Genomic DNA, 15,050 nt, shown 5'->3' with positions numbered 1-15,050 from the left:
ATGGCACAAACCAACAGCGTCGTGCAGGGGACCAATGGAGTAACAGATGAGTCACCTAACATGATTGTGTACAGAAAGGTAAGGTGTTCCATGATCAAGCTGTGTGTGTGGGTGTGTGTGCGTGTGTGTGTGTGTGTGTGTATGTGTGTGTATGTGTGTGTGTGTGTGTGTGTGTGTGTGTGTGTGAAAGCCAGTGGAGGTCGGTGGAGGTGAGAGAATGGACAACGGGCTTATTGTAACACATGGAATGGAATGGGGAATAGTATCAAATACACTCATTACAATGAGCCCATCCTCCATCCAGCCCATTTCTACTTCCACGAGCCTCCCCTAGTGAAAGCCAGCCTAGGAACCTGTCTCTACTCCAGTGGTGATATTACTGTAAGAATGCGGATGTGCGTGCAAACTTGATGTCAACTCACAGGAATTTGTGTTCCGGTGTGGTTTACTCACAGTGTGAGCTGGATGTGTGCTTGGGATGAGATGTTGAGCATTAGACACAGTATTAGTGTCGCCACATGCAAACACATTCAAATGCCTGTACTGAAGTCACAGACAGTATACTGCATGCATGCACACATACTCTTGCTTACATGCACACTATCATATACTCTGGATTGCGCTAATAGTGCTGGTTATGTATCAGGGGAGGTAGAAATCAGAGGATGGGCTCATTGTACAGTCCCAATGAACCAGTCCTTCCGATTTCTACCTCCACCAGCCTTTGCTGTTATGTACTGTACATCTAGCATGTTATGTACTGTTCATCTAGCATGTTACACAGTATCTAGTTCACCACTGCAACTCCCCCTGAGAAAGAGAAATTGTGTATTCATATTCTATGTACAGAATATGTCTATGTCTATTCTTAATACATTCTCAAGTCAAGCTGCAAACAGAGACATTGAAATTGTCTGTTGGGAAAATAAGGCTGTTAGGTTGGCTGTTTATGTTTACATTGAGTGAATACATGTATACTGCAGTGCACATGGGATTCAGTAATTATTTGGTAGCTACACAGTATTTCTGAGGATTTCATTTTGTTTTCTTTTTGCCACAGGGCATTTTCCTAGAACCAAGAGCAAGTTCCCGAAGGCACAGTTAAAGACGATTGTGCCAGTTTTTGCATAGTTTGCCATTTCAGCACATTGGTGAAGAGTTAGATATGCATATTGGTCATATTGCTCAACGAATTAGTTGAATGATATGTGAAAGCCGTAGTAAGCAAGAAGAGGAAATTCACTTGATCTCTTGAAGGAGAATGAAACTAGATGCTTCCTTATTGTTAAAACCAATGCGTTTCAGCCCCCAGGCTTCAACAGTTTATTTTGTGCAAATTGAATTCTTAAGAGAGGTATGGTAGAGTAGACAACCAGAAATAATATTATGTGTGAAGGAAACATGGTTTCTTCCTGTTTCAATCAACCATGGTAACACCACTTGCAAGCTCATCCTCTGAGACAGAAATACAGATACACCCTTCATTCTGAATTCAATCCACATGTACCAGACAGCTGTTTATACGTTTCCACGTAATCAGAGCTTTATAGGGGGCAAGGGAATGTCTCTCTGTCGAATCCATGAATGAAGTTCATGAAGTTCATTTATCCATCATAGTCACTTTTTCCTGGAGTTGATTTTTTCATTCCATTTCCTTCACTGCTCAGTGGATGCTTCCATTTTCCTCTGTAACAGTCTTTTACTATAGTATTATAGGCCAGAGGGAAATCCTGTGTTATGCAATGTATTGTCTGTCTTGTATATATGCAGAATGTAATGCTATGTTTACTGACAATATAGAATGATTTAGTGGAAGTGCTTCTTTTCAAAAGTGCAAAGCCAGCTAAGTTAGCTAAGCTAGCTAACGTCATAACCTGCCAGCAGTTTCCTCCTACGTCACTCTAGCGGGAATGTAACATAAGTTCGACTGTTTGGAAAGTAGGGCAAACATTAGGGGTTAATGAGGTGGGGACATTTGAATGGATTTGTTGTTATCCTTAGTTTGTTTTAGCCGGAGAGTGGGAAGGGATTTGTGTCACATTTGATGAAATTGTGGTAGCGTTTTTATGTTATATTCGGATACCCATTAGCTGTCGTCTAAGCACCGCTAATCTTACTGGGATCCACATAAAAAGACACAACGTAACGATGGTTCAATCACATTACAAAACTACACAGGACAACAAAAGAGCAAGAAGCTGTATCAAAGACTCTTAGACAGAACACCATTGGAATTCATTATTGATGTGTGGTCTTTTTGGTTATTCAATTCCATTTGATGTCTCTTCCTTCCACTTGGTATTGATCTAAGATTTAAAAAAACAAAAAAAAACTGTATGACAGTAATCCCCCTCAATTCAACTTCTTTTCTTATGGCCCCTCTGGCAAACGTTGTGGCCACTGAACTGCTCTGAACTTTGACCCATATACACTTCTGAAGGAGTTATGATCGGCAACACAGTGAGAACCAGAGAGACTTAATAAAAGTCCTGGGTCAAATAGGAAAAGCATGGTGTGAACTGTGGCCTCACATGTTTTCAGATGGACACGACTTGGAAGAGGTGTTGACCTACATAGGCTGGCACTCAAGACACGTGTTGGAATTTGTGTGGCAGAGATGAACGTCTTCTCAATGTGCAGTGATCCATTCAATTTAGCAAGCTTCCTCTGAACACATTTGTGACACAGTCTGATGATTTGGTCCGCATGTCGGCAACCAATCAAAATGTTCAGACTTTTCTTTTGAAACAGGGAACTACGTTTCACGGTTGTTGAGAATCACAACACAAACTCGCTAGTCAAGCCAAAATACTGTAACGAAATGGATTTAGTGAGTAATCCCCACTGCTACCGAGTTAACTATAACACTACTTTACATTGTTAGCAGGCTCACAAAAAAAACGGAAAACACATTTACAAATAAATAAATAAATAAAAGGTTTTTGGTCAATTGCGCGACTTGAGAAGGCATGCAGACCTTTTCACCAGACCGTGTCACATATTGTGGAGTTTTTAGGGGGTGATTTCGGGATGATCCTGGATGGTGGTTTCACTGCTTCTCCATTGGGAGCACCACTCTATTTCCTCTCTTTCCACTCTAGTAGTTTGTCTGTAATGCAAATGGTTGTGTTAAAAAGAGGGCTGTGGGGTTGACCTCACATAGACTGTGATGCTTGCCTAAACTTCCTCTTTGAACACATAATAGGCCTCATTCATTCATATTTTCTTTAATAATGGGCAGAATTGTTCTTTAAAAAGACTCATGTGCAAAGCCGACGAGTGATTCATGAAATGTGCTGAGAGATCCAATTTGGTGCTTAACCATGTGCCTATAATGATAAATGCCAAATCTTCTTAAATCTGATACATGTGTAAGTGGTTGTCAATTAGCAAGTAAACACACAGGAAATCCCACATAAGGACATTTCCGAGTTAAGGACATTTTCAATTTCCAAGTCCCACACTCACTCATTCATGTGCACAGATATGCTACTGCTACATACATATTGTGGATTGTGGTTGGTATATCTACAGTATATAGACTATTATATATTATTAGATTATTTGCTCTAATTAATTATTATTAAATAATGAACTATGTTCACAGTTTAATTGTGACAAGTTACAGCATAATTGTTTATCAGTATTGATATAGCCATGTTGTGAACTAAAATAAATCAATACATAAATCAAAGTAGCTGAAATTACAATTAATTAATTGAGTATCCTGGCGTACTGTTCACTCTGCTGAGGATGCCCACTAGACACGGATGTGATGTATTGTAACTCGCTACATCAAGCACATGTGGGTGTGAGTGTTCTAGAGAAAAGTAAAGGGTATTCTCATCTCTATGTGACAGCAGCTGGTGAAACCGGGAACAAGTCGGCAGCCGATTTAATGTACCGGTAAATACAAAGAAATATAATGTAAATGTGAATTACATTTCAGTGTTGTTGAAAATCAATGACACACTCGCTAATCAACTAACACAGCTTTTTTTGTGAGCCTGCTAACAATGTAGTGTTATAGTTAACTAGGTAGTAGTGGGGATTACTCATCGAATCCATTGCATTGCAATGTTTTGGCTTGACTAGTGAGTGTGTCGTTGATTTTCACGTTGACATTTATTTACATTTTTAAGAATAAAAGTCTGAACATTTTGATTGGCTGCCGACCTGTTCCCAGTTTCACCAGCTGCTGTCACATATTTCAACTGAGAATACATTGATGAATGCTGAAAAGATCTCCAGATTGATGAAGGAGACCAACTCTGTACTAGCTTAGGCTTCTCTATGATTACCTGATTTATTCAGAACACTCTTTGGTGACATTGATGCTACAATGGCTTAGTTCTGCTCACTGGGTAAAAGCAAACAATCAAAACCGAATGTTAGAAGGTTAATGATGCTTTACAATACAGTGTAGATTTATTTTACAGCACTGTGCAAATTCAATAACATAATCTTCAATATTGGATTTTTCTAGGCTCAGCCAAAATTTGATGATTTAATCATTGTGCTGTTTCAGCCTTGGCTGTGATATACTGTAGGCCTATGCCTCCCAGATCATATACAGTATAAAACATGAAACAATGTCAAGATTGTGAGTGTGTTTCTCTAAGCATGGTCACATGTGCTACTTTATAAATAATGCTCTTCAGTGTACTGTATGTAGGCCTAATGTTGTAAAGAGAGAGTATTGCATTTTTCATGCGGACCAAAAGCAGTCCTGGTGAGGTGCTTGCCTCATAGCCACTCAGCAGGAGAGAACATCCCCCCTCTGTGGGGAGAGCCACAACCTTGTGTGTGTGTGTGTGTGTGTGTGTGTGTGTGTGTGTGTGTGTGTGCGTGTGAGAGTGTGTGGTTGTGGCCTCTGTGGGCAGAGCCAGGCCACAACCTTGTACCCCCTTGTGTGTGTGTGTGTGTGTGTGTGTGTGTGTGTGTGTGTGTGTGCGCGTGTGCGTGTGCGTGTGTGTGTGTGCCCTAGCACCTAGCAGTCACTGTCAGCTCCATGCTCTCACTACTCATTCTGTAGTCTGGAAACTCATTACCTCCTCCCCAGGCTATTGCGCACAGCGCATATAAGCCTGGAATAACAACGACTCAAACCTGGCCTATGGTGGAGTGAATTTACAGTAAAGTATTTGTCATGATTTGATTTCAGCGAATCACACCACTGCAAGGCGTGGCTCTGAATCAGAAACGTGTGGTGTGATGAGATTAGGACACTCATGCATCTGTGCGTTACAGTGGAATGAGGAATATATGTGTATTTATAGTTGAGGGGTTATAGTGGTGCACTAAACAAAACCCAAAAAATAAATATTACAATTATATTCAAATACAATCCTTTGCTAAATTCTCAACTCTGGTCTAGTTTGATACAGTGACCAGGGGAAACCTTGTGCAACCATGCAGTGCTTCTTTCTAAAATCAAAATGAGCAAAAATAATTGGAGCAGAAGGGATGTTGTTGACTGTTTGGGGTTGAACAAAATTATGCCCATGATAATAGATATCCACTATTTTATCCTGAAGACACACACACACTTTCAAACACCTGTTAAAAGTCAAACGTTAATCCTTCCCTTTATCCAAAACCCACTTTTTTAAAACTTTGCATATTTATGTCTTTGACAGCATTTCTCTTTCAGCTCCTCCTCTTAAAAGGCCTAGATTTTCAAAGGTCTGCTTAAGCTGCGTGAGTGAGTGTTTCACTGCAGGGGGAGAGTATCAGTTTTTTACTTCTTTTTTTTTTCATCTTTTTTTTCTTACATTTCTTCTGTCTCTCCTGAAACCCTCATTTGCATATTCGAAATGGCCTGGGTTTTCAGGGGATCATCTCATGCATTAGGTTTTTCTTATGCAGGTCTTGGTACTCGTATAGTGTGCTCTTTCCCTCTCCCTGAGTCTGTATATACAACATACTCATACTGTATGTTTACATGCCATTGTATCGTATATTGTATTGCTCTCTTATTATAATTCTCAGTACATGTAGTTCAGTGGAGGTAGAAAACGGAGGACAGGGCTCATTGTATTGTATGGAATGGTGTCAAACACGCTGCTTATCAAGTATATTCCTGCCTCTACCAGTTGTACACACGTAACACTTGGGGGAAATCCTCCAGACAGTAATCAGTGAAAGACTGTAATTATCAGATGAGAGGGATGTGTGTGTGAATCCCTTTGTGTAGTGTATGTCGACCAGTGGGAGTAACTACCGTGTCTGAAAACAAACTACGGTATGTAATACTGAATACTGTATACCGGTACTTAAAGTGTTGTTTTTGTATTTAGCTGTTTCCCACAGGCGAATGTGTGTCAGGCAATGATACTTTGTAGGATGTCTCTCTGTATATGCATACTCATACTGTATGTGTCATTGTTTGTCTTTGTTGAGAATGACATGCCATTGCTTTGTTGTTATAATTGTCAGTACAGTTCAGGGAAGGCTGATGGAGGTAGAAATCAGAGGACAAGGCTCATTGTATTGCTGGAATGGAATGAGGAATGATGATGTCAAACACGTAATTCATACCATTCCTCATTCTATTCCATGCATTCTAGTGATCAGCCCGTCCTCCGATTTCTACCTCCACCGGCCTCCCCTGATGGAGTTCTCTTTTGTATTCTGGTGCTTACAATGTTGTCAGTTGCGCTGAGAGATGATAATGGCTTCTTACAATGTTAAAGAGGAAATGATGAGAAAAAAATATATGTTCCTGGGAAATCATAATAGATTCTAGTAATATAGTAATCATATAAATCAATCATATACATAAATTGTAGCCCCAAAATTGGTGGTGAATTGTGATGTCCCATTTGACCTTTGAAACCCCTGGGTTTGGCTGATATTGCTACCATGCCTCCCAGAAACAAATCGTGTTCTCAGTGAATGTTTTTTTATAATGAAAGGTGAAGGAAATCAAGCCGATATCAGCCGATGCAGCCTCTCTTCAAGAGATTGTGTTTAGCTTTATCATATGGAAACCATTGGTTGACCACAGGGGAGGCTGATGGAGGTAGGACTGGCTCATCTAACAAACATGTTTTATACCATTTCCTCATTCCATTCCATGCATTACAATGAGCCCGTCCTCTGATTCGTTACATTCATTACATCAATCCGACCCAGAAAAACTCCTTCCCAAACATTTTTTTTTCTCAGGAATATCTTTCAGAATCTTTGTCACAGGTGGTAGCGTAATGCTGTTAACAAGTTTCAGAATAGAAACATTGATTTATAGTACCAACAAACAATCAAACAAACAAACAAACAGAAAGTACCGGTAAAACACTGTATAGAAAACCTATTAAGTGTGGGTATTGATTTGTTAATCGATTAAGCAGAAAATAACCATTGTGTAGGAACAAGCCATCGTTATGGTACAGAGACACCAGCCTACAGTATACTGTACTTACTGTACATGACTTACTGTACATGTCGGCTGCTACTAGAGCTAATCAAGAACACTGCTTATCAAGTATATTCCTGCCTCTGCCAGAGATGTCTGTGTGAATCCCTATGTTTAGTGTATGTCGACCATTGGGAGTAACTACTGTGTCTGAAAACACAACTATGCAATACTGAAGACTGAATAAGTGTTGTTTTTGTATTTAGGTGTGTTTCTCACAAGCAGATGTGTGTCAGGCAAGGATACTTGACATGTTGGAAATCACCGATATGAAAGAAATGACTGTTGTTCATATCATTTGCTGTCCTTGACAATAGCATTCGCCTGTCCACATAGACAAAGTAGTCTATGTACAATTCTCAGCATTCGAGAGCTGTGGGGGTTCAAGAGGCCAGCTAGGCAGCGCTCTTCCAAGACACAATTTGCACACTAGAATAAAACACCAAATACAAGTTGCCCTCCCTGTAACTCATCTTGGCATGGTGTGGCAATCCATCTCACCCCCCCCTCTCTTTTCTTCCTTCTAAGCTATCCAGCGAGGGCTAAGCTTTTCAGAACTCTATGGGTGTGTGTGTGTGTGTGTGTGTGTCCTGGCTTCTCTCTTACATAAGGGACTGAGGGAGCCTGAAGCATCAGGGGAATTGTCTTAGTCTGGCTCGCTGGGTCATTACTGGGTCATTACATACTGGGTCTAACTGGAGACATCCAATAGGAGGTTATCACTGCCTTGACCATGGCCCTGACCACAACACTGATGGCCCTTAATGAGAACGTAGAGAAGCGATCAGAGAGAGAGAGAGAGAGAGAGAGAGAGAGAGAGAGACTGACTGACAGAAAGGCTCAGCTGTCTCTCTCTCTCTGCTTTCCCCTTAGACCTCAGATACATCAGCGTGTCTGTCATACGTCATGTCCTAGTTATTTTTCTTGTTGGCACTTTGTCGCTTTTCCTCTCTGATTGCCTGTCTCTCTTTCTCTCCTCCTTGGTTTGTCAGTCACTTGCTGTCTTTCTCTCTGCATTTCACAGCACAGTATCCATCTCTCACTGTCTCTCCCACAACCCCTCTCATTCTCTCATTCTCTCTCTTTGTGGTGTACTGCCAGCAAAACAACACTCTTTCTGTCTCTCTGTCCCCCTCTCTCTATCCCCCCCCCCCCCCCCGTTCTCTCTTTCTCCTTTGAAGTGCTCTCCCTGAGCCACTGTCGAAGCCCACTCCACTCCACTCCAATCAGACCTTTTATCTTGGAGAGGAATGTATTTAGGTGTTGCAAAAGCATAATGATTTCTCCTCCAATACGAAATGTTTATTCAGTCATGACTCAGAGCTCTGGTAGGAACATCGGAGGCTATTGTTGTCATCCCCTCCAATAGTTGTCTTCACAGTAATCTGTTATCAAACAAATTATGTCTCATTGGCTACCAACCTCAAACTCATGCCCTGCACATTAAAATCAAATAAAAACATTGTATTGTGTCCTTGCACAATGCATTACTAATTTACTAAACATATATTCCAGCGTATGGTTGAATGCTTGAAAAATGTGCCCGTCTGATACGTCCCTCATTGTGGAGAGTCTCATTACTCATGGCCCAGCAGTAATAACTCATAGACTGCTTCCACCTGCAACCCAGCTCACAGCTTCACGCCATTAGTTCAGCTTGGCAGCAGCAGCAGTAGCCCTCGCCCGCCTAGCCTCCATCTTGGCTCCCTGGACCCTCGCTTTGTCTCTGGAATAGAATAGTCAGTCTGTTGGGTTGGCTGTTGGCGCGACTTTATGTGTGCATGGGTTTTATAAATAATAGACAATAATGTCACTGCAACTAACAACAACAACAACAACTGAATAATTATTATTCCAATTCATACTCTAATTTCTGTTCAAAGCCAGTGCACTCTAATTCATACAATATATGACAGCAGCTGGTGACACCCGCTGGTCCGCATGTCGGCATCCAATTTAATGTTCAGACTTTTCTTACGAAAAATGTGGATACATTTCCGCACTGTTGAAAATCAATGACACATTGCTAGGCAACTAACACAACTTGCCTCGAATGTAAAGTATTGTTATAGTTAACTAGGTAGCAGTGGGGATTACTCACCGAATCCCCTGTGATTCTCAACAACGTTGAAATGTATTTCCGTGTTTCAAAAGAAAAGTCTGAAGATTTTGATTGGTTGCTGACATGTGGACCAAAACACTAGAACGTGTCACATATCTGTCTTGGTGTGAGTGCTAATTGACGAGTTACATTCCCATGGTGACAGTTACATTCCCATGATGACACTTACATTCAAATGGACTTTGCCTTTGAATTCAGTTGAATTTCCATGACAACCTAGCCTAGCTGAAGCTAGACTAATGTGACAGTGAGCACTGCGCACAATGGTCTAAGAATCCAAGCTTTCCTCACTGTAATTAACTCTCATTCTAGCGGTCCATATTCGAGTTGGCTTCTGAGTGAGCGCATTGATTGGTTCTCACACACACTTTGGATTTGAATTTGGGCAAGACATCCTGTTCCTTGCTCTTTTTGTTGGAGCGAAAAGTGATGGGGCAGCTCTTAAACATACCTCATGGTTCGTTCAATTAAAAAAGCCAGAAGATAAATGATACAGGAGGTACACCAACCAGCGTAGGGCACAGCCGCTTCACTCTGAAGTCTGGTTCGATTCGCGCTTCAGCTAATGACAACCAACAGTACTCAGGCAAACATTAACATAGCATTCAAACCCATCTGGATCAATCGACAAGAGGACAGAAAACAAACCAAAATATGTAAGTGTCAAAATAATGAAGATTGGAGACAAGGGAGCGTGTCTCTTACTGGGCCAGCCTTATACAACACCACTTACGTAAATCAGATAACAATCTCCTCCATGGCCTGCTTGTCCCCATCAGGTTGATGACTTGACTTGGCTTGCAGCCTTTCGTCCTCTCTCTTAATGTCTGTTGTGTTTTTATAAGTGGATGCAGTTTTGGCCAAACAAATTTCCCTCTTAAGGAAAATAACGATGATTTGACCACACTCTCAGCTGCTCTCTGTCAGGAAATAAAATGTTTTTTTTCTTGATAAATTGCCAGAGGGTGCCAATGGCAGCTTGTAGATACACGCATTAACTGTGTAGTTATTTAAGGCCAAATGCTACTGATCTCTAGCTTAATAAGTTTAGCGCTACTTCACCCCTAAGTCTGTTGGTCCGACCTTATTGGTTGAGTGTCTGTCCTGTCAGTTTGTCTGTCCTGTCTCTCTCGATCCCGTCTTGGCTCTATAGACAGGACTGGTCAGGAATGCCTGTCAGGATCCAGTTATAATACCTATTGGTATTCGGGACACACAGCCGTCCCCAGCGTCTCTCGCACGTGTCAAGGAGGGGCTTGGCTGGACCAGAGATGGGTCTCACTCATGTTATCAGAACCTAAAAATAGAAGCCAATCCCTCCCCCACCCCTCCGGAGCCAAAACATCTCTGTTATCCTCTGTAGCCTCCCTTCCTCTCCTCCTCTGCCTGTTTGGACTCAGTAAGCAGAGCTGTTGCTGTCCACAGATAAGGATCCTCAGGAGTGTAGCTCAACTGTCTGGATTGTGGCTACACACTTCCTTCAATGACAGTGAAGGTGATAGTCATTATTCACTACCCTGAGTTTACATTGACATGATTTGGACATACATTTGGACCCCAGGAAGACTAGCTAATGTCATGGCATTATCCTAATAAACAAACAAACAAACAAACAAACGTTGACCTGTATTCTTTAGAAGGTACAAAAGTTAAGTTAAAAACTCCATAAACTCCAGAATGATCAGAAACAGTTAAAATGCTGAGCACAAATCATTCATAAATTCAGTCTTTACGAATCTATACATTGGCAAAAACTGAACAAAAAAACAGGTGATGAGTTAATTATCATCATTATTCAATAATAATAATAATCATCATCATCATCCTTATTATTGTTATTACAAATACAATTTTATTTATTGTTTTCTTTTCTATAAACTCTTAACTAACTAGACTAACTAGAACTAACTTCCTGGAAACACCTAACTAACTCCTAACTATACAAATAAAAAAAAATTAATAAACACAAATAAACAAAATAGAAGCTTAATCATTCAAACATTGAAACCAATTTGAAAAAGGTGGGTTTTAAGAGAGTGTTGGACAGAGGAGGACAGAGTGTGAGCATCCCTGAGCCCCCTGGGGAGAAGAGCATTCCAGAGGCGGGGAGCCGTGATGCAGAAGGCCCCTGGTCCCCCCAGGGTTGGAGTCTTGCTCTGGATGTGTGGACCAATGGGTTGACCTCAGCAGACCTGAGGCTGTGGAGGGAGGCAGGGTTGTAGGTTTGGAGCAGTGACATGAGGTAGGAAGGGCCCAGTTCATGGAGGGCTTTAGAGGTGGTGAGGAGAAGTTTGACGTTTATTCTGTCCTTGATGGGTAGCCAGTAGAGTTGTTGGAGGACCATCAACCAAGGGAGACATCACTCCAAATAGTTCAGTTCCAGTAGAAGCAGAGTTCAGAGAGTCAGCAGTACATAGAATTGTACTGAGTAGCCAGTGGAGTTGTTGGAGGACAGGGGTGATATGATCTCGGGAGCGGGTTTTTAGAGAGGATCCGAGCAGCTGAGTTTCGGACATACTGAAGTTTACTCAGGAGTTTGCTGGTGGTGCCGAAAAGAATGCTCTTACAGTAGTTGAGTCTGGAGGTGATGAAGGTGTGAACGACTGTTTCAGCGTTGGCGAAATACAGTCAAGGGAGGAGGCAAGTGACATTGCGGAGATGGAAGAAGGTTGTGATGTTGTTTTTGAAATGATAATGTCTGGTCAAAGATGACACCAAGGTTGCGGACGTGGGAAGAAGTTGTGGGGGGTGGTGACGCTGTAGACGTCAATGTAGTGGGAGAAATCCATTTTTACTGGATTTGGATAATAACGTTTTATGGATAACTCCCTTTCAGCAGATGCCAAACCCCCCCCCCCCCCAGATGTATTGCAATTGCTGGTTGGATGCATGCACATAAAACAATAGTTCGTTAAACGGATTTTCAACTGAAATACCATAGTTGAACCCACCCAGTAGCAGACGCAAGGACAGAAAGTACATTAACAGTTTGTCTTATATTGCTGAAAAGTGCTACCGCTCAAAGAGTTTTTCAATTTCAGTTGGACCGCTGGAGGGATGCTCAAAGATTATTATGCAGCTTTTCCAACACTTTCTGTATTAATTTCCAGCAGGCTGTTATAGTGCTGAAACCACAGTAGGTGGGCAGTGATATTATATTGGCTTTCAGTGAAATGTTAGTACACGACCAACCTTGGCTTAGTCATCACGCCCACATCACGCCCACTTAGACACAGCGAGAGAGAGAGAGAGAGAGAGAGAGAGAGAGAGAGAGAGAGAGAGAGAGAGAGAGAGAAAGAGACAGAGAGAGAGAGAGACAGAGGCCTTGTCCAAGGAACTTGATCCCTCCATCAGCCAAGGGAGACATCACTCCAAACAGTACAGCTACAGTAGAAGCAGGGATCATAGAGTCAGCAGTACATCTGTACTGAGATTAGAACCTAATGAGCGTACTGACTGAGACGCAGGAACAGCATTAGAATTCGACTATAGACCTATAAGTAGACAATTATAGGTAGTGACGAACAGTTGCTAGCTTCAGTACTAAAAAGACAGAAAGAACAATTCCTAAATAAAAAAACGTGTGACGAGTGAGCAGATTGAATTATTGAGCTCCCATTAAAAAAAATAAAGAAAATAGTGGGATCAGCAGGAGAGACAAAGAACAGTAACAACAGCCTCAGAGATAAGCTGAGTCTCTGTGAAACAGCTGCTAGCGCGTTCATCACATCGCATCACATCGCACTCCCGCTCCCGTCCGTCTGCTGTGTTGTTTCTTTGGGGGGGGTGGGGGTGGACAGCAGCACCTGCCCATCCAGGCTGTGCACACCCCTGGAAGATAGAATAATACAAGTGCTGAGAAGTGAGCAAGAGCGAGATGCCAGAGAAAAACCACTGCCCTGCACATTGCGAAACGTAAAGCGCGTTAACTGTGGCCTGTGGAGAATGTCAAACGAGGATAAATGCTGTCGTTTTTTTTTTTTTTTTTTTACCCACAGGCAGCAGGACGAGCCTACATCCATCTCATCCATGATTCAAAAGCTCTGCCTCCAATACAAGGATAGGGGATGGCAGACGACTCTCCCTGGGGGTGGGGGCGGGGGGGGGGGGCGGAGGGGGGGGAGGGGAGGGGGGCGCCACAGTAGTCTAGATTCCCTTCTAGCCATCCAAGCTCATACCTTGGGGAGGTGTGGAAAAAGGCAGGATGTTCCAGAAGCTTCCCTTTGATGAATATGCAGTGGTAGTGATTTGAGAATTTTTTAAGAGACAGGCCGTTGACTGTACTGTACTACCAGGGGCCTTGGTGTTTAATAGGATGGAAGTAACACAATATCGTTTAGCTTTTGTACCCTTTTGAACAAAAATAGACATCGACAACGTCACGTTATTCTCACAGCTCGGTATACGTGACTAACACAGTGTTGTGAATTCGATTAGTTTAAGCCGATAGCAAATCTTTAGTGATGCTTCAGGGAACACTTCAAAGCTAAATAGGAACGATAGCGCCGGTCTCTCCGCTGGCAACCATCTGGAAGAGATCTAAATGGAGACTGTGAGAATGCCATCCGTCAATCAAGCCTCTTAAGCCTGGCAGACACGAGCCAAGTTCTCGTGACGAAATGTAAATATCGACTGTAAATATGAGCCGTCTGCGGAAAACTTGACGCCCCAGTGGGAGTGGTCAAGGAAATGCAGAGAAGACACAAACACGTCCGATTGATTGACAAGTTCACGTCCGTCTGGCTTTAGAGATGACTAATCGCGACGTTAGAATTATAAGGTTCTATCTCCATTTTTGTCAAAATTGAGTTTTTTTTTACATAATCTGATCCATTAGGTGTTTATTAATGCCTGTGTGTTTTTTTTAAATTTATTTTTTAATGTTGACATTTTGAGTTAGTAATTCATAAAATACAAAGGTTCCATCTCACAAAACATAATGGAATGTAAAAACTTGGACGCTCAATATCTCTGACCTGCCCTAAACGGAGATAGAACCTCTAAGCTCACGTAATGTATGGCTCATTGTAATGCATGGAATGTGTTTGATACCTTTCCTTATTCCATTCCATGCATTTAATTGAGCCCATCCTCCCAATTTCTACCAAGGGTGAAGTGTGAAGTGCTGGTATGAAATACAGTCTTGGTAAAGATTGACTGGATCTCTGCATACCATTGAGGAGATGTGGCGAGTGTCTCTGTCCCTTAGCTTAGTTGATTTACAGTACATCTCTCAGGGTGCTGCTGTGTGGGTGGAGAATAATTTAGATAATTCAATTGGCACTTAGGGCTGGAGGGAAAGAACTGTGTCCAAGAGAGAAAGAGAGACAGACAGAGAGACAGACAGAGAGAGAGAGAGAGACAGACAGTACACAGAGAGGCAGACAGAGAGAGAGAGAGAGAGAGACAGACGGTACACAGAGAGACAGACAGAGAGAGAGAGAGACAGACGGGACACAGAGAGACAGACAGAGAGAGAGAGAGACAGACGGTACACAGAGAGGCAGACCG

At 42.1% G+C, this 15,050-nt stretch overlaps 1 protein-coding gene across 1 annotated transcript in view; it reads left to right on the top strand.

Moving 5' to 3' along the window:
* LOC308158047 (regulator of G-protein signaling 7-like) overlaps positions 1–15,050 on the top strand; it is a gene marked incomplete at both ends in the record, with an annotated part of 37,185 nt that continues 22,135 nt past the window's right edge. Inside the window, one exon of the mRNA XM_080531638.1 lies at positions 1–78. Within this exon, the coding sequence (XP_080387764.1) occupies positions 1–78 (78 nt within the window). The remainder of the gene's footprint in view (positions 79–15,050) is intronic.

Source organism: Nansenia antarctica (genome assembly GCF_963989245.1).
Source record: "Nansenia antarctica genome assembly, chromosome: 1".
Classification (NCBI taxonomy): domain Eukaryota; kingdom Metazoa; phylum Chordata; class Actinopteri; order Argentiniformes; family Microstomatidae; genus Nansenia; species Nansenia antarctica.
This window is presented reverse-complemented; position numbering and strand designations above follow the sequence as displayed.